General features: G+C 43.5%; 4 protein-coding genes across 7 annotated transcripts; 2 read left to right on the top strand and 2 right to left on the bottom strand.

The window, feature by feature from the left end:
- Positions 1 to 362: 362 nt before the first annotated feature.
- On the bottom strand, positions 363 to 4,001 carry LOC310803610 (WD repeat-containing protein 82-like). Of its 2 annotated transcripts, none has more exons than XM_083668457.1 (9): positions 3,645 to 4,001; positions 3,050 to 3,150; positions 2,816 to 2,882; positions 2,541 to 2,640; positions 2,270 to 2,386; positions 1,977 to 2,132; positions 1,814 to 1,883; positions 1,403 to 1,545; positions 363 to 1,261 (listed from the first exon to the last, which is right to left on the bottom strand). In XM_083668457.1, the coding sequence occupies exons 1-9, from the start codon at positions 3,803 to 3,805 to the stop codon at positions 1,232 to 1,234; spliced, it is 945 nt and encodes a 314-aa protein (XP_083524583.1). In that variant the 5' UTR covers positions 3,806 to 4,001; the 3' UTR covers positions 363 to 1,231. The 2 variants fall into 2 exon arrangements, with proteins under 2 accessions (XP_083524583.1, XP_083524584.1); XM_083668458.1 differs by having other exon boundaries at positions 3,896 to 3,969.
- Positions 4,002 to 4,075: 74 nt separating this feature from the next.
- On the top strand, positions 4,076 to 7,029 carry rpusd4 (RNA pseudouridine synthase D4). Its single transcript, XM_083668452.1, has 6 exons — positions 4,076 to 4,560; positions 4,763 to 4,967; positions 5,094 to 5,187; positions 5,373 to 5,523; positions 5,831 to 5,928; positions 6,348 to 7,029. The coding sequence occupies exons 1-6, from the start codon at positions 4,185 to 4,187 to the stop codon at positions 6,552 to 6,554; spliced, it is 1,131 nt and encodes a 376-aa protein (XP_083524578.1). The 5' UTR covers positions 4,076 to 4,184; the 3' UTR covers positions 6,555 to 7,029.
- A 144-nt stretch (positions 7,030 to 7,173) lies between these two features.
- On the bottom strand, positions 7,174 to 14,397 carry qrich1 (glutamine-rich 1). 3 transcript variants are annotated; one of them, XM_083668440.1, is made up of 12 exons: positions 14,262 to 14,397; positions 11,835 to 12,113; positions 11,551 to 11,631; positions 11,300 to 11,440; positions 10,076 to 11,155; positions 9,707 to 9,866; positions 9,421 to 9,575; positions 9,169 to 9,283; positions 8,891 to 8,999; positions 8,462 to 8,613; positions 8,241 to 8,331; positions 7,174 to 8,122 (listed from the first exon to the last, which is right to left on the bottom strand). In XM_083668440.1, exons 2-12 carry the CDS (start codon positions 12,084 to 12,086, stop codon positions 7,936 to 7,938), a joined length of 2,523 nt encoding a protein of 840 aa, XP_083524566.1. In that variant the 5' UTR covers positions 12,087 to 12,113; positions 14,262 to 14,397; the 3' UTR covers positions 7,174 to 7,935. The 3 variants fall into 3 exon arrangements, with proteins under 3 accessions (XP_083524566.1, XP_083524565.1, XP_083524567.1); XM_083668439.1 differs by lacking the exon at positions 14,262 to 14,397 and adding an exon at positions 13,093 to 13,374; XM_083668441.1 differs by lacking the exon at positions 14,262 to 14,397 and adding an exon at positions 13,093 to 13,374 and having other exon boundaries at positions 11,300 to 11,434.
- A 5,384-nt stretch (positions 14,398 to 19,781) lies between these two features.
- LOC310803010 (proline-rich transmembrane protein 3) lies at positions 19,782 to 23,938 on the top strand (the record flags this gene model as incomplete). Its single annotated transcript, XM_083667647.1, has 4 exons — positions 19,782 to 19,920; positions 20,259 to 20,360; positions 20,773 to 22,452; positions 23,664 to 23,938. 4 exons carry the CDS (start codon positions 19,782 to 19,784, stop codon positions 23,936 to 23,938), a joined length of 2,196 nt encoding a protein of 731 aa, XP_083523773.1.
- Between the last annotated feature and the right edge of the window lie 731 nt (positions 23,939 to 24,669).

Raw genomic sequence — 24,669 nt, 5'->3', positions numbered from 1 at the left:
CTATTTGTATAGCACAAATTCAACACAATGTGCTTTGAAGGTAAAGTAAATCCAAACAAATTGAAATACAGTACACAAGCTGTGGGAGAATAGAAACTGTGGGAGAGTAGAACCCACTTTGAGCTCATATACCTAACACAGGACTATCTATACAGAGCACCTTGTAAATGTTCTTAATTAACCACCTATTGAAACGCTTTAAGTGAAAAACCACATAGGTCGCTTAAGAAAATACATTTGTTAATCAGTTTTCCTCACTCTCAACACTTCTTAGGACATTGAGAAATTGTAACACAGTAAATCATATTCTACCCAAATGTTCCCCCCAAAATAACGCCCAACCAAAAATGTGACCACTTGATTTATTTAATAAAAAACATTTATTTACAATGCGCTTTACAATGAAAACAATTGGAAATAAAAATGTCACATATTATGAAAATATAAGTACTAGCAAAATGAAATAATAAAATTAAGATACTATAAATAGCAATTAGGGACAGTAAAACAACAAGACTGCAGCAATGACTAATGCATGCATTTAAAATAACATTTAAAATATGTTCAGAATACAGTCAAAAACACATCAATACTGAATTTACAACAAAATATGTATCTACTATTAAAGCACACTGCGTTGTGTTTATTATGTAATAAAAATACTTTCTTTATGTTTGCCTAAAGAGATGTCCAGAATCGTTGTATTATTACATTTTATGACACATTTCCCTCAGAACCACTTATAAAAGATATCTAAAAACATGTCAGCCCGTAGTAGACCTACTCTAATATTAAGAAACGTTTCTCATCAGGGAAGCTATAAATAGCACCTGTCACAATAGACAGTTGATATCTTAAAACTCAGAAGCTATCGGCAAAAGAAAGGGTGGACAAATCAATCACTTTAAGTAATGACCTCCTCACACAAGAATGAGTGACAATGGCTCATGCATGTACGAGTGATTGGAATACCTTTTACCAATGTGTTATAACAAGGTTCACACAGATGAAACTATTATCCTAAGCCTTTACTGACTAAGTTCCTTGTAGACCACCCCATGGTGTATTGGTCAATCACAATGCACCACATTGAGATCTAATGTGGAGCTCTTTGCACCGACTGCATTGGGCCTGTGCATATTTATAATGACATGAAAGGAGTAAGGGATTGTGGACAATGATGATTCCACAGGTGCCCCCAGGGACGAGTTAATGAGGCCGCACCCCAAGGTCAGTCATCGACACAGGGAAGCCAAAATGTCTAAAAGTAAGGACAAAGAGTGTAAGGATTAGGGTTAGCAGTAATACGTGAGAGACAGTGTTTGAGTATGTCTCTGTGTGTGTTTTTGAGTAAGCATGGTTGTGTGGCTGTTTAAATGAATGTGTTTGTACAGTATCTCACCATATTAGAGCAGGCACTGGCAAAGGTCATGTATTTGGGGTTGAACTGTAGCGTGTTGATCGGACCAGAATGTTTTCCATCCAGAACAGCCACCTTCATCCCACTCTCTGTGCTCCAGACATGGACCCTCCCATCCTCAGAACCTGGGACATTAGACAACACAGGGGTTAGTATAGTGCAGTTTTATCAGAAGAGGGTTTGGACTAAGTGTCAGACCTATTCAGACTGCCCTGTGGAATAATTAAGATGGCAATAATATATGTTAATACAGTCAAGGGTGGAATTGGCTTCAGACTTGAAATGAAGGTGACTTTTCCTACTAACAGAGTCTAGTGATTCAAATGTTGAATGGTCCTGATCTTGCTGAGCTACCCAGGTGCTGTACTGAATGTTTTTAGTGTTTGGGCTCACCAATCATGACAAACTGTGAGTCTGGGGTGAAGCAGGCCTCAAGGGAAATTCCTTTACAGTTGTTGTAGCCCTACAGGACACACATGTAAAAAGTGTTAAATATGAACAGTCAGACTACAACAACCGTATAACTGTGTTGGAAGACAAACAGTAGTTCTCTCACTGAGAATGTGTGCAGCACCAATCCGTTGAAGGCATCTAGGATGCGAATGGCACCCCCGTTGGTAGAGATGAGAATCTGTTTGCCATCCTTACTGAATTTGAGTCCAGTCCACTCACAGACACGGCTAAACTGAGTCTCAAAAGAAGAAAATGGACCCTGAAAACAAAAGACCTACATACTTACTACTGTTGACTTCACTAAAGGAACTGACATTGTAGATACTTGCTGCCCCCCCCTCCCCGCCCCTGACACACACCCATACAAAATCAATTATTGATTTCACACAGTTTTACCTTATCAAAGGAGCGAAGGTCATACAATTTAATCGCCTCTGAGTTCACCCCAGCAGCAAATATCATCCCCTCCGGATCAAAGGAGCATACAGGCTTTCCCAAAGGATTAGTCAGACCCTGAGACAAACAAATACGCACACACAAACAGAGACACATATTTGGATCATTACCCCAGATCATTAGGTAAATGTAAAGGTGTAAAGCTTTAGTGAAACTAGATGACTGGTATACTTCTGGTCACACAGTGAAAGGCTGCAGATACAGTAGTTACCTGACAGTTTGGAGAGCGCAGGTCCCAGAGCCTGATGGTTTTGTCCAAGGAGCCTGAGATAAATGTATCATCCACTGGTGACATGGAGAGAGCAACAACCCTGACAACATCCACACAACCCAAAATTAATATTAGTGTCCAAACAACATTTATATATTTCCAAATCTGAAGCTTGATAATATGTGGCAGTCTATAGTCTAATGACTATATAGTAAAGTCTATATAGTAAAGATGTTTACTATATACTACTATCAAATCCCAAAGAGTTGTTTCACCTTGCAGTGTGACCAGGGAAGTAGCGGATGTACTTGTTGTCAGTGAGCGACAGGTATCGGATGGTATCTACATGAGACACACAAATAATTAACATAATGAACAAGATTATACTTTTATAACACACACACACACACACACAAATATATAATTTAGGTGGGTTGGGGCCCAGCCTAGCTCTGTTATCCCCCACCTAAAAAGATAGTCCTCAACTGGTTTATGCCAGAAATTCCTACCATCCAGTTTGTTGGAGCTGTAGACGACTGTGTTGGCATCCCCATGTGTATATCGGATAAGATCCACTCCATACTTCTTACTATATAGGGTCCGTTTGGGCCTAAGATGGGGTGAGGGCATGACGTGAGACAGGAGTATAGGACCACAGAGGTACAGAACATATTAGATTAGATTAGATTAGATTAGATTCAACTTTATTGTCATTGTGCAGAGTACAAGTACAGAGACAATTATGCTGTTCAATCATGCAAAGAGCAATGCCAATATATGGTTGTGAAATGTCAGACTTCCTAGAATGTCATGACTAGGATGAGTGTAGTATATTCCCTTTGTAAGTGGGGGGTGATTCAGTGAATGCACGATGAGTGAGCTTGCTCTCATCTCTCTGATGCTACGGCTTTAGCTCAGTGGGCAAACACAGTCTTACTGCGTGCAGACTGTTTACAGTAACCCAGTCGGTCACATAATCAACACTATTGCCCAATTCGGCTGCACAATGTGATACCAATTGGTTGAAACAGAGGAGGGGGTAGGCCAATAAGAATGATTGTGGGATTAATGCAATACCAAAAACACAATGCTGATTGAGCTCACTTTCCCTCCCGGCAGTCATATAAAACAATGGAGTCGTCATCACTACTGGATATTGCACTCTCGCCATTCAGGCTATAATCCACACAGTTGATTTTCTGTGAATTCTCCCGGAACGTTTTAGCAACCCTAAATTTTCGCAAAACGCTATCCGTTATCTTCATCTTTGCATGCTCTTATTTCCTTGGGAGCTAAAACATGTATCAATGCCTTAAAATAATATATCGAAAAAAGAAAGAGACATAAAAGCGGACCTCGGCCATCGCAAAAATATTCCGAGAGAGATTATTGACCGCATTTAATCCTCAAATTCATTCTGGAGGAACAATTTGTGGACGTGACTGCGCGGTGGCCCAGACTCATCTCCACTACGTCGCACACATAGACAACAGCAGAAGCTGCGCGGAAGTAAACATTCATCACGTCCGGTTACCCTGTGTTCGCAAGCCTGTCACAGATGCTCAAGCTTTGCCCTTACACTAAATTGCCATCTACATTGTAGGAAGTGTCGTTAGTAATTTTGACTTGACTCGCGTATGCAATATGCTCCTTTGCCCTTTTAAAATGAGGCGCATTTGTCACATATCGACAGGAGTGCCGTCTTTGCTCGCGCGGACACATGTCACTGCTCCCAGACGAAAGACACCCAGGCTTGACTCTGATAAAGAGGAAAAGAAGAGTAATTTGAGGGCGATCGACCTTGCGCGTAAGATTCAACGGGAGGAAGTAAAGGCAACTAACGTGCTAGAAGATGCTATTAAGACCCCTCTGCAGAAGAGGGTCACCGAGCTCCGACAGTCCAGTCAGCAGTTGCAGAATGTCCACCCCAACGTGTTGGCCAAGCACCTTCACAGGTGCATACGCTTCCAAAACAAAGACCTTGTTGTCATCAACAAGCCATATGGAGTATCCGTGCAAGGTAGGCTACTTATGTGAAGTATTATTTTTTTTTTTTTACAGTGCATAGTCAAATTGATCAAGGATTATTTCGTTAATAAACTATTTATTCATTCCGATCTGATCATTAGACTGTCACTGGACCATTTGTGTATGTCTATGCACTATACACTAATACCGAAGATAATGGCACCATAGCTTTAATCCCATTCTCTTTCTCTCAGATGGGTCAGGGGTCAAAAACAACATATCCAGCATTCTTCCAGTTCTTGCCAAAATGATGGATGGTATGCAAACTAAGTCTCAGCTACATGTATGCCTGGGATTAGACAAGGAGACAACAGGAACTCTTCTGTTGGCCAGGAGTGAGGAGGCTGTGGACTACATACAAAACCTCCACAAAAATCACCAAGTGGAGAGAAAATATTGGTATGTAGTGGATTTTTTTTGTTGAGGCTCATTCAAACACCAGTTATCAGTTTATCAAAACAAATCAGTCTCGGGTGGTGTCTGAGCAAATTCCATGAAGTTAATTGATTTGTTAATTTCTCCCAGGGTTGTCACTGTGGGGGTGCCTGTACCCTCCGAGGGCGTGATTGACATCCCCGTCATAGAGAGAGCGGTCACAGGCTCTCAGCCTCACTTCAAGGTAAGCCTCACTTCCTGAATATTAGACTCATCCTTATGTAGAATAAATCGCACAACACAACCTTTACACGCCACAACAGTCCTCGAGTCAATAGACCGCACAATTTGTGTCCTTAGCACGTTTTGCTGTGCTTAAGGATTGGTGTTGGTACCTCTATTATAAAACCTATTTGTAAACACCCTCAGATGGGCCTGAGTCCAGTGTACAGGGTGAGTGACGGAGGAGAGGGAATGACCAGAGTTCGTGCCCATCGCCAGGCCACCGGTGCCGTGACAAAGTACCGTGTCCTGGACAGCAGCAATGGCTGCAGCTTGGTGGAACTTCAGCCAATCACAGGTAAGCAATAGTACTGTGCCTAGACTACATGCTAACTAATGTATTCTGACAGTCATCATTGTCTATTCACACAATTGTGGTGAGGTCTATGAGCACTGGGTGATGTTGATTTCTCTATCCCATAAAGGAACAAGGCGCAGATGCCCTCTCATGCCAGTCTGAAAAAAACTAATAAAAACAAAACATAGAAGAACATCATCCTAGGCCCCTTCCACTTGATTCATGAGGAAGCCACTTTACAAGCCTAGTGAAATAACATTGCAATTTGTTCCTGTATCTTGTCTCATCTTCCCCCTCCTAATCCTAGGGGCGAAGCACCAGATGAGGGTCCATATGGCATATGCTTTGGCATGCCCCATCCTTGGGGACCACAAATATTCCCACTGGAGCAAACTGGCACCCCAGGTAAGGCAAACATCAAAGAACTTCACAATACTCAACTGATACAGTACAGGGTACAAGGTAGCATAGCATTGTAGACTCCTTTTGTACTAAGTAACTTCACTAGTCACCTACAACTCTCAGGCGGTTTCCCAGACACAGATTTAGCCTAGTCCTGGACTAAATCACTTTCAATGGAAAATCTTAATTTAAAATGCATTTTAGTCTAGAATTAGGCTTAATTTGTGTCCGGGAAACCAGCCCAATATGTCTACCGGTATAGGTCATGTCTCCTGTGTGAGTACTGAAGGGATTCAGGCAATTTGGCAGCAAGTAATCCCTGCTTTCATCCATTGAGTATTTGGCACATCAGTGATTTCATTTTTGAAAGGACACAACGCCAAACTATGTATTCAAGTAAACTTTCTCATTTAAATCCTCAGCAATTACCGGAAAGTGTGTTGCGGAGGCTGGGACTGGAACAGAGCAAGGCACGCTACCTCCCTCTTCACCTTCATGCCCGTCAGCTCACATTGCCAGGCTTGAAAGGTCATAGTGACATCACAGTATCCTGCCCCCTGCCAAAATTCTTCACCACCACGATGCACCGCCTGCAGATTACCCTTCCAGATAGAAAGGAGACGTCATGATGTCTGAGCCGCCCCTATTTAGAAGGAGGATGTTTGGACCTTAGAGCTTTGATAATGTCGTGGCATCACCTGTGTGGTTTCCCAACCTGGACTGGGGGGGGGGGAGAATATATATAACTGAGTGAAATTGAAAAATAAAATGCAAATGTAAGCAGTATTTCCTAATTTGTCATGCTAGTAGGATCCTATGTTGGCCATCAATTAATCTCGTTCCCAGAAATCACTGAAAACAAATAATGACCAGGTTTGAGTCGTTATTCCAGGCTTATATGCGCAATATCTTGAAGACGAGGTTAGTACGTATGTGACAGAATTGGACTGTTGAAAGTACATTCCAGGAGAGGACATAAGGAAGAAGCTACTTGAGACTTTTGAGATGCACCCAAGAACTCCATAAACAAACAGTTTGATTTATACAACTCAACTATAAAGCTATTAAAATGAATTGAGCTGTAGAATATTCCGTTGTATGTTCCTTTGTACACTGTTGTCGACTTGGGGATCTCACCTGAGCGAACAGGATTCACAACTTCTTACACCACTACTGAAACACTTCATATTTCATTCTAACCACATCCTCTCAGAATCACTCACAAGCACAAACTCACAGTACAAAAGGCATGTTTGAAAACAGGCTTTCATCTTTAGCCTCCAACAACACTATAATATCAATACATACAGGATATCATAAATGCAAATATAAAAAAAAAAAAAAAGAGAAGGTGAGCAGAGGTCCCATAATTGTCTGTTCATGTGTGATACACTCTGCTCGGGGGGGCTCTATGGGGCCCCATGCTCCTGCCATGTCTGGGACCTGAGAGGAAGGGGACAGGGGCGTGGGGTCTGTGTGAAGCTAAGAGGTAAAAGGGTACATGTCCATATATATATATATATATACACCATATATATATATATATATCAATATATATATCATATATATCATATATATATATGATTTAATTAGTCAGGACATTCACTTCAGTTAAGTGATCTGGTCAAAAAATCCTTCCCACTTATCAGTCCAGGAAATAATTCTATATAGAAGTGAGGGAGTGAGGTGATGGCTTAAACATATGAGACCAACAGAAAGAAAGAATTCAGTCAGTCAATCAGAATCGAGCATGAGTGACCTTGACATACTTTTAACTGCCTTTAGATTAATAAACCAAGGAATCAGAACTTTAAAAAGGCCCATAAGACCATTCTGTAAACACTGTCGCTCCCCAGCTCCCGTGGTTGAAAGGTATGATGGGTTGAGAGGCCACTGGAGTTCTTCTGAATTAGTCAGGGGATACTGCATAGTGAGGAACGTTGTGGAGCGAGAAGGACTGATTCAAAGGAGAGACTGTGTCCATTTCAGTCCCTCCTCCCTTCTCCTCTCTCAGTGCATGTTCCCCGCCATGGCAATGGCTTCTTGGATCTCTCTCACAATGATGATACGTGTGAGCATTTGCTCCACTTGTTCACTTGTGATTGGCTGGGTAGAGTACCATATGGGACTGTTGGGCGCCACAACCGGCTCTGGTGTCAGGTAGTAGGCATCATTACGCCCCTTGGCACTCTGGGGGCTGAGAGAGACAAGAGAAGATTAAAGCTGTTATATATATCGAACACCATGGAGAGCACCACAAGCAAGGACATCTTCTTAGATACGAGAAATGTAATGGGACGGGAAGCATCACCCACCATTTAAAGAGGTAAAAGTCATACAGCTTGATGGGACACCGCAGCGGGTTCTCAGGATCCTCAGCCTGCTCTTCATACATGTCATCAGTCACTACAAGTCACACGGGGCAGGGGTCAGAGGTGAGCATCAGCCAGTAGTGATGGACTGTAAGGGAGATGAGCCTTATGTTGCCAATACCAGGCTAGGTCATCAACAGAGAATGTTGAGCCTAGGATCTCACCTTTCTGTCCGACATGGTGAAGCCCCACTCCCTTCAGATAGCGGATACTGGTGCTCTTGTCCTTGGGGTTGGATGGGTTCTTCTTGGTGTGTCTCAACACCTTGGAGAAGGCTACCTTCATGTGCTGCTCTACTGTCGTCAAATGGAAATACCTACACAGTAAAGAGAATTCTTCAGAACCAAACACACCACCCAGCATTCACACACACAGCACCTAACCTGCAGCAACTAAACAACTACCACTGATATGATGACAGAGGCAACGTGGGTGACGGCTCTACTGTGGCAAGCACAATACAATAAGAGTGTGAGTATGACTGTAATCAGTGAGGGGTGAGTAGGAATAATAGTATGGTGTAACATTAAAACAGGTGTAAACATTGTGTTTATCATCATGTGTACAGATTTGTGTGTTTGTGTGTAACTCACTTAGTGTTGAAGAACATGAGAGTGGTGAGCAGTGTGGCTGGCGAATGGGCACCAAGTTGTTTACACTCCCACAACATCTCTTCTGTCACATGACTAGGAATGAGGTACCCTGAGAGAAAGCAGCTAATAAGAATATATTCCCACAAGACAGCAAGTAATCCAAAACAAACATTTCTTGACGAAAACTTCATCGTTGTCACAGAAATACACAAGAGAAATGTCAGCCTCTCTCGCACCGAAATAATCACAATCAAAGACACAAACACAGTGTCTCTTACCCAGCGGATGGACGCTGGGCCTCCATTCATCCAGAGCTTTGTGTAACCACTGGGAGAACCGTGTGTAGTACTGATCAGAGAAAATATCATCGACCCGTCCATTTTCAAAGAGATACTACAAGCAGAAAGGAGAGAAAAACTCACTTTATACTGTCATACACTTAGGCTAACTCAGCATTCTATGCGTGTATTGAGAGATATCCGAGTCAGTGAGGATACAGAACATTGTGTGTGCAGGAATGGTATGCGTACCTTCTGTATACACAGGAAGATGTAGTAGAGTGCATCAGGCTCAAACTGCTCGCCCTCCAGACCTCGCGCCTCCTGGGTCATCAAGGCCAGAGCCAAGTTCAGCTCAGCCACCGCACTCGATACCAAGTCCTCCTGGAAGCGCAGGGGCTGCCGACCTGGAGCCAGAGAGAGAGAGGGAGCGAGAGAAAGAAAGACAGAGATGGGAGGGGAGGGGAATGAAAGTTATTACACACACTGGGAGGGGGGGGTGATGGATGTGTGGGCGAGTGTCTGTGTGTTGACTCACGTCCGATGGGCGCTAGCTTTGTCTGCTCATCCTTGTCCAGCTCAGCGTTTTTTCGCTGGACCCAGAGGCGCCAGACGTCCAGGCCCTCCTCAGGCTTCAGAGAGACAGGGAGTAGCAGCTCAGTAGGAGGCTCGCCCTGGGATTCTGACTCTATCTGACCCTGCAGAAGGCACAAACACACAGACGGAACATCAAAACTAGGCTCTCAGCATCACAATAGGAAGGAGTAATCACCTCCAGCTTATCTGGTGATGACAACCATCAAAATTAACATCATTTCTTCTGAGAACCTGAAAACAACCTTGGCATCTGTGGCAAGGACAAATCAAAGGTCTAATATAAATCAGGAGGTGTCCACCCCATTCTGACCTGTAGGTGGAGCTGCTGTTCTTGTCCCTCTCCTCCCTGACAGTGCTGTTGCTGAGGGTCCCAGATGTGTAGTGACTGTGTGGTGTTGTAAGCTCCTCCCACCGTCTGCACTGCCACAGGGATGTGGATGTTTCCGTTCATGAACTGCGCAGGGAACAGGGTCTGCACCACCTCCTCCTGTGTGCCAGAGGAAACGGCAGCACCCGACTGGACAGACACGGCCCCTGATGAAGAGTTAGCAACCATCTTGTCCTTGTCGTTGGAGGCTGCCATCTGTACACTGCTGTAGGCCTCCTGGGGAATTGCGATGTGTGCTACACCCTGCTGCTGTGGGGCTGAGTACACAGGGATGGTCCAGGTCTCACCTGCAGGACCTGTGATTGTGCCAGTGGTGCTGTACAGGTGGGTGCTGTCCACGGTGAGCAGGTCCGGCCGTAGGGACAGGTAGCCCTGCTGCTGCCCTTGAGGGATGGCCAGGACTGTGGCCACCTGCTGGCCCTGAGAGAGGGCGTAGGACACTGCAATGGGAACATCCACCTTGCGCTTCTTGGCTGGTTGGAGCACTGCCGGGGATGTGCCTGCCCTCCTCTCAGCCTCGCGAGGAGAGCCCTGCTGCTGGGAAGGAGACATGGTCTCAACAGTCTGGATCTGGATCTGCTGGCCACCTTGTAGCTGGATCTGTTGCCCGCCTTGAAGCTGGATCTGTTGCCCCCCTGGCAACTGGATGTGTTGCCCTCCTTGGAGCTGGATCTGTTGCCCTCCTTGGAGCTGGATCTGTTGCCCCCCTTGGAGCTGGATCTGTTGCCCCCCTTGGAAATGGATCTGTTGCCCTCCTTGGAGCTGGATCTGTTGCCCCCCTTGGAGCTGGATCTGTTGCCCCCCTGGTAGCTGGATCTGTTGCCCCCCTTGAAGTTGTATTTGTTGCCCACCTTGAAGTTGTATCTGTTGCCCACCTTGAAGTTGTATCTGTTGCCCTCCGGGTAACTGGATATGTTGCCCGCTCTGTAGCTGTATCTGCTGACCCCCTTGTAGCTGGATCTGCTGACCTCCTGCTACTGCTGCCACCAACTGGGCCTGGATCTGTGAGAGAGATACTCAATTATAAACCAATGCAATCTGGGTAAGTAAGTAGTAGCAGTGTGAGTGTGCGTAATATAAACGCATATATGCAGAGTGAATTGTGTAGGTGTGTGTTAACATGAGTGATTAATTTTTTTTATGTACCTGCTGGTGCTGCTCCTCTGTGAGCTCTCCCTGCTGGACCAGCTGTGCTGCGGTGGGGATGCCCTGGAGCTCCTGCTGGGAGGGAGAAGACACCTGGAGTACCTGGCCCACTGTCTGGCCCTGCTGTCCCTGAATCTGTACCTTATTATGTAGAACGAGAGAGAAAGAGAAATGTGTTCAGGACACCCTTCACACAGCAAGTCTGAAGGTGGTCACAGTTTATGGTTTGTGTGTGGGCGGGCATTACTCACCTGCACTTGTATTTGCTGCTCAGACGCCTGGTGCACAGCTGCAGCCAGCTGGGGTGAGATCTGTGCAGAGGTCACCTGCACCTGTTCAGGACAAATAACAAGAATATGATCATCACTCAGACTGATAATGGAAGGAACAAAGGTGACAATAAGGCACAAGCACAGACATCAGTCTTTGAGTGTATGTTGTGGTTTACTCTCTGACATCACTTATTGGCAGTCAATTGGCAAAGTATAAAATCCATTTAAGTAAGAGACTGCAGGATAAAGGGACCTGCTCGTACCGGACAGGCCAGCTCCAGGAGTGACCCTGCCACCTCAGTGCTGTCGGTGTAGACGCAGTTGCCACCCTGTTGATACACCATGGTTGTGGTGGTGGCAGTGCCGCCTTGCTGGCTGAACTCCTGCAGCACCTCTGGGCCCTTGTTGGCCAATGACTCCAAGAACTCCTTCATGCGATGCTGAGGCACACTGCGGGCCTTCTGCCTCACATACTCGTCAAATGAGACCACACCGCTCTCTACCGGCTCGTTCATGACAAGTTACAATGCCCTCCACTGCACCTAGTGAGGAAAAGAACATAGTTTATAGCAAAACACCACATCACAGGGGTAAACTAGGCACTAGAACTTCAACTAGCCCCAATATGAGGGTCAACAGTTTCAGTCACAAGTACTGCCTGACAGTATGACACACAACAGTGGTTATTTCGTAATTGAATCAACATTAATGCATACACAATAGTGGGAAACCATAAAGGCAAGCTATACCTCCCATTTTTTTATTAGTTCAACTATGCTGATCTGTGTAAGAAGTGAAATGACTGCTAAATGAATACATAAATGAACATGGTGAATAGAATAGGCCAAAGTATACCCTTAAAGCCCAGCTGGCTGTTTTCATTTGAGGGAGGTGAAGCTGACATGGGGCAAAGTGCATTGGCAAACCCCTTTCCTTGATGCACTTTGCACCAATTATCCCGCCGTCACATTGGCGTAAACATGACAGTAGAGTTGTCACAGAAATGTGTTTGTGTGTATTTCACACTGCCCAAAGATGCATGAGGCCTAGTACACATTGGCTGGCTACACAGAGATAAAATGTATAGCCCCCACAGTTTAAAGGAAAATAAATGTTTATTGAAATAATAAATAATTGCTTTGGACTTTAAGATATGGTCAAAAAATGACCAACGACGCCACCTCCACCAATTAATTCAGTAGGTTAGTTAGGTATGTATCTAGGTAGCTAACGCTAGCGTGCTAACAAGTGCATCTTTCAATGCTACCTTAAATAAAACCAAAACCCTCCGTTCCGCCAAGGCACGGCGTTCAAAAATAAAACACGATAAACCCCAAGTCGTCAGTATATGCTATCCACGTGCAATTTGCTGAAATATACATTGCATGTCGATGCCATTAATTGCAGTATATTAATTTTAACAAGCTAGCTGACTACAAATAGCTACGTGACGTGTGCTTATTTCGACGAAATTTACCCCTGGTTTCCGAGAGAACAATGCAGATATCAAATCAAATTTACCTTACGCACAGATCAACCCAGCAGTATTCCGAGTATTTGGAATACTTGTTTTGTACTGTGTGTGCTCTAATTATGTAGAGAAAAGTATTTTAGCCATATTTGAATATGAAGAGAGAAGATGACGGAAGTAGGCCCGGTGGAACTGTGAGAATCCCCGGACTCGCTCTGAGTCTGACAAGCAACTCCCGCATCAGATAGGGCGAGGACTGTATCGCAGGTCCCTCTTCTTTCTGCTATGCTTCGTCCAAGGGCTAACGATAGGCAACGACACAACACATTTCATATTTACGGGAACGAGCATTGCGTGCACCCGAGTCGAGTGGCAATGCATCAATTTTCTTATCAAAGACAAAACTAATTTCCCAAGAAGAGAGCAGTTATATGATAATGCTTGCAATAGTAATGTATCAGTGAATTTATAATTCCTTGTTGATGGACTGCAACACATTTGTGTCTTAATATCAGCCATATAAATATAATGTTTGCTTGAGATTAAACTTCCTGTTTCTGAATAAGCTTTTGCTTTTCACAAATAGGCTACATGTATTGCCATGCATCACATTTAATACCATATAATAGTATTGCTCAGCTGGTATGAATACCCTACCGTTGTGATGTATTCAATTTAAAGGCTCATTTGCTTGCGATGCATCATGAGAGCACTGGCGTGTGTGATTCGGAAATAACGTAGCCAGTAATATGTTCTACCCCATAAATAATAACAGCTCACAACTTTATCTTGTCATATAGCAGATATTCAACAAGACTTGATGGTCAAAACACACTTTCGTTCACAGGTACATTCATCATTGCTAGGCAGCCTTTTGAGAGATAAAGAAAGAAAGAAAGAAATAAGTGTCTGTGCCTAGATACACAGGTGCCAGATGCCCCTGTCAGAACTTCCACAGATGTGCAGATATATTTGAGTAATTCTGAAAAGCCACAGGGTTTCCAAATGTACTCTCGACTCAATAAAAAGCAGCATTATCTGCTAATAATAGTTGGATGGATACTGCAGCATCTTATTTTGGGTTGAGCTCGAGGCTCTTTTTGTAGTACGCGTGTGCACGCGCCTCTACACTAACCGCGCTCGAAATGTGCTTTGCACGCGCGAGATATGCCAGTGTTGTACAGAACCCCGACCCATATCAGCGTTCTCTCAAGCCTACCTGTCAGAATGGGCTCCAGAACTTGCACCTTATTGGTCGGGCTAACTCAAATGCAGGGTCACAGTCCTCATACGCGGGGTTAGTTATCTACTTAATAATTAGGCACTTCCTTCAATTTTTTGTAATTTGCTACACAGTTTATGGAGGACGCCATTTTACACTAGGTTGGCCGTCGCTCGCGTTCTCGCGAGTAGTGGCTTTCGGAGGGTCACGAGCATGCATGTCATTTGAGTCTTGAATGTATAGTATAGTTTTAAACGTCTATTTTAATAGCGATACTTGCACCCTGCAACTCTAGCAATTCAAATTGTGAATGCTGCTGTAGCCTAATGTTCAAGAGATTATTCAAATCAGGGATCACAGAGAATTTAAAATATCAATGAATCACAAAGGTTTTTAGCTGAAATTGCCTATGCTTTGAGAGATTGAGGGAGGTCTTCAGTGCAGCCCCCCTTTTTTTTTGTTATTATTTTTTTTAATTGATTTTGTATATATATATGTTTTAATCAATCCTGGTCAAGGGAAGGCACAGCCAGAAATGGCATTAAGCTGTTCCTCTTTGTAATGAAACAGATTTATGTGTACACTTTACCCAATAGACCTTACCCAAAGTTGGCCTCACAGTCAGTCAGGAATTTTCACCTGTCTTTACTTACTAAGTTTCCTGTATGCAAGAATGTGTTGTGATTATTTCGTTCAAAAGCTAAGATTTAAAGGCCAGCTGAAAGTCTAACATTTTGAGTGTGTGTGTGTGTGTGTGTGTGTGTGTGCGCGCGCGCGCGCGCGTGTGTGCGTGTGTGTGTGTATGTGTGTGTGTGTGCGCCTTTAACAGGAATACAACTGCCCCAGTCTGCCTTAAAGAGCCAGGCATGTGCCAGTGAGGGCCTCCCCTGCTCTCCCCACAACAGGCTGTCTCTCCGCTCTCTTAAGGTGGACCAGAAGAGATGTACTGCATGTGCATACTACCGCATCGTGATAACGGACAGGAAATAGTTAATTCCCACGCTCTCTCCTTTAGCCTTTCTGTGATCCTAGGAGGGCTGTCCAGTGGAAATGGTGATAGCTCAATTCCCCAGAACACTCCCCTGAACACACACCCCATGTAACATACACATGACATCCATAAATGCACCACCTATACATTCCTCACTTCTTAATGTACGTTGTTTTTCGCACATCTACCTGATGGTAGACAACTCACCATACTTCACATGCATTACATATGGCTGTAAATGAATTGATAAACGTTCATGGACCACACACCTAACTGTACAACCAGCATTGTACACCTCACACCTATTTCTTATCCCTCACAATGTTAGTTTGTGTGGAAGAGGTAATTGTGTGTCCCAATACATATATCCCATAGGGAATTTGTGTGTGACTCTATATCCTCCTTCAACCCCATGTGGCCAATCTCAAGGCTGCGCCGAGAGAAACAAAGGGAAATTTTAAGGAGAAATACTCTAAACTCTCTGATGAGATGACCCCCAGAGAAGGGAGGAGAGGGGAGCCTATCTGTCAGAGCTGGAGCTAGGTTAAAGCTGGAGCTAGGCTTAGGGTTAGGGCTGTAGTTAGGGTTAGGGCTGTAGTTAGGGTTAGGGCTGGAGCTAGGTTAAAGCTGGAGCTAGGCTTAGGGTTAGGGCTGTAGTTAGGGTTAGGGCTGGAGCTATTAGGGTTGGAGCAAGGGTTAGGGCTGGATCTTAAAGATCTAATATAAATCAACAATATCAATATGTTAATTTGTCATAACAGTAAAGTACACAGAGAGAGAGAGAGAGAGAGAGAAAAGATCCAACAAACAAAGACAGGTGCAGGGAAAGACGCAAATGAGTAAAGTGAGATTCAGTTGGATAAACAAGCAGACAAACAAAAGATAAAATCTAATCTGATTAGATTTGATACAATTTGGGGCGCTTAGTGGCGTAGCACGCTAATGCGCATACCATGTAATCGCAAGGTTCCTGGTTCGATTCCGACCCTCGACATATCTTGCATGTCATCCCTCCTCTCTCTCCCATCCTTCCTGTCAAGCTCTACTGTCTCTATCCCAATAAAGCAAAAACGCCCTAAAAACATATTAAAAAAGATTTGATACAATTTATTGTCCATCCAGGGATGGAAATATGTATTGGGCATCACCAGAAGAGAAATGAGAGACACTAATGGCTGCTCCCAAAATGTGTTGTTCATTAGGACAATGTTTCTACCCAAACTGGACTTAACAGTCACATAAAATCCCCATTATTATCATCACCATGCACAACAAACAGTACACAAGAAGTTAAGTAGGTATACCCACTTAGGTATTAATTCCATGTAGCTTAGAATCCATTGGGACCATGATCATCGATATGCTCTAGAAGAAAAGGACTTGGTCCAGCCAACACACCATGTACAGCACAGGCCGTTCCAAAGCTATCCTACTCAGTGTCATGTTTGAGGTAAGCTCCAGCATGATTAAAGCCATGGACTTGGCATTAACTGTAAGTGTGTGTTAGTGAAGTGGCACATGTTTTAACTACTCCTCATGATGAAGACTAATATACTCCCAATGGTGTATGCCTTACACAGACATATACACTTGTTCATACACACATAGATATTGATGAAATACATGAACACTTGTGTGTATTCCCATACTGATACAGTAACATACTGTACCTTCAAAGCAACAACTGTGTACAGTACTACTCTTTCATGCCAACGTTATCACAAATCCTCCCAATGCACTGAAATATAATATACAATAATCACAACTAACACTCAGGCACATGATAAATAGGCAATTGACTCGATATACAGTTAGACCTATTTACATTTATGATTCCTTATGTGTGTTTCCGGGTCTTCTGTCCTCCTTGATCACTGCTAACTTTGTGCTGCTAATGATCTTAATGTAATCCTTTAAATTGAGGAGATTACCTAAACACAGCTGTGGTTAGGCAGAGAAAAAGAGAGAGACGGGGTCACAGTCACATCCAAATATCTATGGATCTTCCAATGAATTACTGTATTTTTTCCTAAGCAGTGAATGAACTAAAGAATGATAAGGGCGTATCTTTAACATTCTTAGACCATCTGATGTACAGTTCATATATTCTTTTTCTATGGGTGATCAAGGAGCAGGGCTGCCAAGCAACCAGCCGGTGCAGTGATTAGACCAAGACATCAGCTTGAAATGGAGATTCTGAGCGTCACTCTAATAAATCCAGTGAGCGCAACCGTTACTGAATATGAACTTCATTGGCTGGCTTCTACATGTGAAATAAGGCGGCTTCCCGCTGCTACTTGACCCTGGCGATCACTAGGAGAAAAAGGTGCATCTCTGTTACCCAATCACACAGTAAAGATCAAAGAATCACAGGTAGGTCACAATTGTCATTTTGAATCTGGTAAAGGGGTTAAAGTAATTGCTTTATTGAAGCAGCTGTCATTGTTTGTGTGAGAGAGGTTGTGGACACATTACCTGTTACTGAATTATGACTCTAACTTTATAAAAGGCACACTTAGTACACCTATCCACTTTGTATGCATTGAGATAGACAATTTGAAAGTGCAGAGAAAGATGTGTGAAAGATATGTTTAACATGTGCTTATGTCATGATGTTTACAAAGTAAGGTATAGGCAAAAGATCATGTTATTACTTTGAATTTAGTAAGACGGTGACCATAAATATCTGAAGAGACAGTATACTATATTAGTTGGTGTATCAAGTCTGACAGTGACGACTCACGGTGATACAATTTATATACTGAACACAAATTTGGCAGGGGGTCTTGGGGTCCTCCCCCAGAAAATACATTTTGATATGACAATAACATTTGAAAAATATATATTTCTGTGAGTGCTTTTCATTTTTGAGGATTAGTCATCTCTCCAAAATGTGGTCTTCTGTAAGCGCATTTAATGCAATTCTACATACAAGATTTATAAGCACCTACCAATTCTACGCAGTTTGATATGACAACAATAACATGGATTTAAGACTTGATTATTTATTTATTTATTTTTTACTTTTTACTGAGGATGAGCCATACCTTCATGCATGTTTATAGGATTAGCACACATTCGGGGAAATAATAAACAGTAGCCTAGGATCCGGGAGTCCCCCCCCTCTATGAATTGATATTAATTTGTATTTTCTTTAAAATTCAATCGCATTTAAATCACATGATAGAATGATCTAAAATCAACTTAGTTCAAACCAGAGACAGACTGTCAAGGCCTATATGTTGTGTTTTTATGCAGGGGGGAGGCAGCTCCCATCTCGGTTTGTACCATAGTTTGATGTGAATCTTAATGTCCATTATCATCAGTGAGGAGAGACAGATTTGCACGTGGAGGAAACTAAGGTACTTTTGTGAGTATCTTGGTGGTAAAAGTGTTTCCAGATTTAATTGTATTTGTGAGTTAGAAATTATAACAACTCTCAAATGTAAAAAATAAAAGAATAATAATTAAAATTGAATAAAAAATAAATAAATAAATATATTAATATTAGAAAGAGTCCGTGTGCTGCTGCTAGTGAGCGCCAGCAGCCGGGGTAGGTATTTTTACGCCTGCAGTTTGAGATAGATTATTGACATCAATAATTGTTTTTGGGACCTGTCAAAAGGCGTATAGCTTGAAAGAATCATGTAGTCCTAGACAAGTGCAGTCTTTTTTTATTATAATTTTTCCCCTTTGCATGTGTAGCATATTCACATTGCTTATGGATTTATTCCAAAAAAATAAAAGACATCTATACATTTCGCCTATATAACATGTAATAACACTAAATGATGGCGACCTAACAAAGACACACAGGCTCTCTGTGACCCAAAGGGAATATTTCCAAACCCTGAGAGATCAGACCTCTTGCAGCTGTTGACTGCTCTGTTTTTGCTCTTACTGAGCCAAACAACCTACAGGTGTGTACTCGCAACTCCACCCTGCGCTCCCATACACATTCACAGCATGCTCGCAGGCACGCACACACCCACCACACACGCACATGCACACGCACACGCACACGCACACGCACACACACACACACACACACACACACACACACACACACACACACACACACACACACACACACACACAGGATTACAGAGGGGATGTATTGCCTCTTATCGCATTGGCACTCAAGATGAATGATCAGGGAAGCTGTTTGACACTTTACTCCCAGCTTACCCTGACAAATGATTATCTACAACCCACTGCTCATCTTGAAAATTCTCCTAGAGAGCTCCATTACCTGGCTGTACTTTACTGTGAAAACCCCCTGACCTGAAACTCACTAGTCTCCCTTATTCATATATAGAGTATCTATAGAGTCATGGCTGGCAAAATTATCCACAAAACACTTGAAAGTGGAATACTACGCTACATAGCAGCTATCTTACTCACTTTTGTCTTTATCTTCCTGCAGGTCTCAGGGTGTGATAGCCAAATTAATATTGCATTGTGCAATGGAGTGGTCCTTATCTCTCTCTGTGGTGCTGGTTCTACTTCATTGCTCACCAGGACACATGATCAAGACCTCACCCTCATCAAACAACTCTGATCCTATCCCACACTCAAACCCCCTCTTCTCCTCCCACCACTCTGTCACAACCCCCCAGCTCACACCAACAATCCAGCCAGTGTCGCATGTGGATCTGATCGATGGTGGGATGGAGGTGCCAGTAAACTCAAACCAATCCCCTAAACACACAATGACAGAGGAGGCCACTCTCAAGGTGTTACAAGAAAGTTCTATGATTGATCAGATAGAACAGTTCCATTCCACGCCAATCCAAGCCAATCCAAGGTCACCTGACTCTCAGACAACAGTGGTTGAGGAAATTAGTGACAATGAACCTTTAGATAAAAATCTGTTTCAGACAGGTGAGAGGACAATAGAAACTGTTGGCTGTATATAATTCAGTTTTATGAGAATTGATCACAAAAAAATTAAGCATTTTTGATCTACATTACCTCTCAATGCATGCTCTTTTGTACTTTAGGAAAGGAGCACACCCAGCCCATTCGTAACTTACAAACCACTGAGTCATCAGCATCATCATCACCTACTGTGGAACACACTGCCATTCAACATGAAGTAATGGGTAAGAAAGATGTTTTCTTTGTTCATAGTCTCTTCCTTTAAATATACTTACTTCATCACAATAGTATTAGTACTATATATATATATATATATATATATAGTACCAGTCAAAAGTTTGGACACACCTTCTCATTCAATGGTTTTTCTTTATTTTTTTATTAATTTCTACATTGTAGATTAATATTGAAGACATCAAAACTATGAAGAAACACATATAGAATTATGTAGTAAACAAAAAAGTGTTAAACAAACCAGAATATGTTTTATATTTTAGATTCTTCAAAGTAGCCACCTTTTGCTTTGATGACAGCTTTGCACACTCTTGGCAAGGTGTGTCCAAACTTTTGACTGGTACTGTATATATGACAGACACAAAAAAAAAATCTCTCTTTCTGTCTCTCTGTCTCTTTTAGGTAAAGATAAGCACTGGCCTGTACCCCCTGTCCACTATGGTGTGTTTAACTCCATAACACATCAAGGACTGTCTCGACCTGGAGGCCCCTGTGTTCTGGGTTTGGGCCTCTGTGTAGTCCCTACAGGCCCTAATGGGACCAGCCTGCTATGGGAGGACCTGAGCCGCACGCTGGCATTTGCCTGGGAGCTACATGTCTTTGGATCTGCTAGCCTCTTCCTGCTGCTAGCAGGTGGGGCTGTTTTAGGAATGGTTGGTACGTCTACTCTGCTTCATCCCCTCTGTGATTCCCTGACCCTGGCCAATGGCCTTCTGCTGCTGACCGGTGTCCTGCGTGCTTTGCATCTTCTTATTGATCCGTATGGTACACGTCGCATCCTGTCTCGGCCTGTCCTCACAGCACTCCACAACATGCCACTGACACTGCTGCTGTGGGCACAGGTTGCCTTGGCTCTGACTGCACTGCGACGAATTAACATGAACCTACTGCCCCTGGCACTGCAGCGCCCTTCAGTGGTTGGGGGTCTGGCTGCACTGCACTGCACTCTGCTGCTGGTGGCCGACCTGCTCTCCTCAACCATGTCTCCTGCACTCCCTGTGCTGCTACAGACACTCTCTCTCTGCTGGAGTCTGCCCCTTTGCCTAGGAATTCTCATCCAGTCACTCTCCCATCTGCACCCATTTCTCAGGACCAGGACCCCCATACCCCAGTGGGGGGAACCTCAGAGGATTGAGGAGCGTGTTAGGCAGGTAACAGCAGTGTGTGCCCTCCTGGGGGTGTTGTGCTGTGGCCTACAAATCTACAGTCTGCTTTGGCTCTATGGGCTGCTTGGTGACTGGAGGCAATTTGGGTGGTGCTGGTGGCTGGGTCAGTTCTGGGCCAGAGTGCTTGAGTTGGCTTGGGGCTTCTCTCTTCTTGCACTGGGATTCTGGGTCTTCTGGAGGCCCCAGAGGAGCCACACAAGGAGTGAACTTGGACACTGGAGGCTGGAGGGATTAAAAAGGGTGGAGAGAGCATCATTTTGGGAGACTGTCTTAAAACGTTTGCGGGGAGGACCTTTCAGGAAGTCAGAGAAAAACTGGGCAGAACTTATGCCAAATAACTGGGCAGGGCAGCAGCACTCAAGAGCAGACATTAACAGCTCCATAATCAGTAACTTTGACAGCCCCCCTATTACCCACAGTCTGGGGGATGGCATCTTTGACCACAAGGTTGGCCCGTTTAGCAGCAGCAGCGGTGATTCGCAGGCTGTTGTTCTATGGCAGCAAGTGGGTGAGCGTGAGTGCATCCTCTCCCTCATAGAGTTTGACATGCGTCCCCTGTCTCCAATCAACCTCAGACGCAGCATTGACAATGCGTTCCATTATGGACACCTACTTGGGGTGGGCAGTCTCTTTTCACCCCCACCTCCTTCCACGACACACAATATGGACACAGACATCTCACTGGGAGGCAGTGTGACCACACTTACCTCTCCCACTCATGTTGGCTGTAGGGGGGCACTGGACGCTGGCTCTAGCCCTGCATCTCCTGACCATTTCCAAACCAAGGAAGATACCGTTAATCAGATCCCCTCACCATTCTTGAACCGTGAGCATCAAGGAGAGGGCCCAAATAGGGCGATTGAGCCAGGGATCTCGGGCATCTCTCAGGAGGATGACCGGTCCAGTATTACCAGTGGTGATGACATTACTGACCTTTAAGCAGTCAGTGACAGCCAACATGGAAAACAAGCATGCCACTTTCCATCCATCTGAAAGGGTGGATTGACACAATTGTTTATACACAGCTCAATTGACCAGGAAACAGACCCATTTATAAACACTCCACTGTATGTTTGATTTGGGGAAAACAAGAATGAAAAGAAAATCATACATATCGACATACTAGAATCCCTGTGGGACCACTGGAGCCTGAGTGGTACTTGGAATACATTTTTTTATTTTTTATTATTCTTTAGCTCTTATTATTATTTGCACTGATACCTCATTGATTTGTTGTTAATAATGTATATGTGTTAAATGACAATTGTATTTAATACATTTATCATGAAGCACAAGTAACATATGCATGTCTGTACATTTCCTGCTAATGTTCACTGTGGTGAAATTAAATACTGTAGGCCTGCACATGTAAAGAAATATAATGCTGTTTTTTTTATTAAAACAATATGATATATGTTAATCATGTGTTCTATGTTTTTACATCTCATTGATAGAAAAAAATATGGATCCTGACTCCTGCAACATGATGTTACAGGCCAATATAGCCTACATATTTCAAAAGTGTCTGTTACAAAATAATTGTGTCAGCTCTATACATTATATTTCTACTTCTACCTTTCTCCTACTTAATGAGCGGCAGGTGTTTATCACCGCATTGGGTGTTAAGTCCTTGAGTACATTTATATATATATACATTAAACCTACTAAAAGACATTTATTTTGACCAGATTTTAAATCTTGGCATAACAGGCCTGTAAAAAGGGTGAATCAACTTTACAAACGGCACCCTGTATTGTACATCTCCATCGCTAATTTCCAACAGTTTTTGCTGTCAAAAGGTAGGATTTTTCGCCCTCAACACAGCTAAATTATGGCTGATGTAGAACTGCTATAATTAACACTAGTACAGCTGAAAGTCTTGCCTGTCTTGATATGTACCATACTTTTAAAATGTCTTTCAATGTCTGCTATGTGGGAGCCCCTTCGGTCAGTTTGTGGGCATTGTGGATTTACCCTTGATTCATACTCTGAAGGACTAGTTCTAACAGCACCTTTACAATGGGTCCTGCATGGAGATGAAGGTACAGTCAATATTGCCATCTTGTGGTCACAAGTGTAACTGGCAGTGAATAACTGATGATGGGCATTTGCTCTCCCTGCTCTCAGCTGATGGGGAGCTTCAGATCTCCTGCCCTTCAAGACCCATCCTTACAGTCGCAACACCTGCTGTGCCCCCTGCTCAGTATCCTCAGTTTCTGCAATACCCAATGTTCCCTAAACATGTCCCAGTAACCGCCCCTCTGATGACCACTACTACCCAGGGCACTGCTGCGCCCCCTACTAAACTCCCTCAGTTCCCACAATACCCCGTGTCCCCACAAAACCTAATGTTCCCTAAACCTGTCCCAGCAACCCCCCCATTCGATGACCACTACCACTGAGGGCACTGCTGCACCCCCTGCTAAGCTCCATCAGTTCCAGCAATACCCCCCCCCCCCCCCCCATGTTCCCGCAATATCATTTTTGATGCAATTGATATATACTGTCTCTTGTTTGTTCTTAAATGTTAAGTGAAGTTGCGCATCTTGTTTGAAATGCTTTTTAAATTGTAACTACTGCATTTTGTCAGCATGATCCATGTGCACAATAAATACTCAAAATATTGCTTTTGTTTTGGTTGTGTATAGAGTGTGGCTCTCGATGCATGAGGTCTACTTTGTAACAAGGAAAAGGCAATGAGGGTGAAATTCACTGAGCCCTACCCTAATAATTTCTGCTACGAAGGTATAGGGTACAGCACTGTTCTGGTACACAGGTCTTATTCAGGGCCAGATTCAGTGTTTGTGCTATTTTCCTGGAACAATGATATCATGGTAGCATGTTATCCCCTTCTGGAAGTTCAACTTTGTGCTTTGCTTTTCAACCCAGATTAGGGGTAGGTTATTATGAGTCTATATGAATTGATTAATAATGGTAATGGTAATATGCCATTCGTAAGACTTTATCCATAATGACTTGCAGTACAGTGGGTGCATACATTTATATATATATATGGTCCCAGTGGGATTGAAAACCTTAGCCTTGATAGTGCCTTACTGTACCTACTGAGCCGCATAGTGAATGTCCTGTGGCAGTTGGTAGAGCATGGCTCTAGCAACACTGAGGTTGTAGG

Source organism: Argentina silus, assembly GCF_951799395.1.
Source record: "Argentina silus genome assembly, chromosome: 4".
Taxonomy (NCBI): Eukaryota; Metazoa; Chordata; class Actinopteri; order Argentiniformes; family Argentinidae; genus Argentina; species Argentina silus.
The sequence above is the reverse complement of the archived record's forward strand: the minus strand, read 5'-3'. Positions and strand labels throughout refer to the sequence as shown.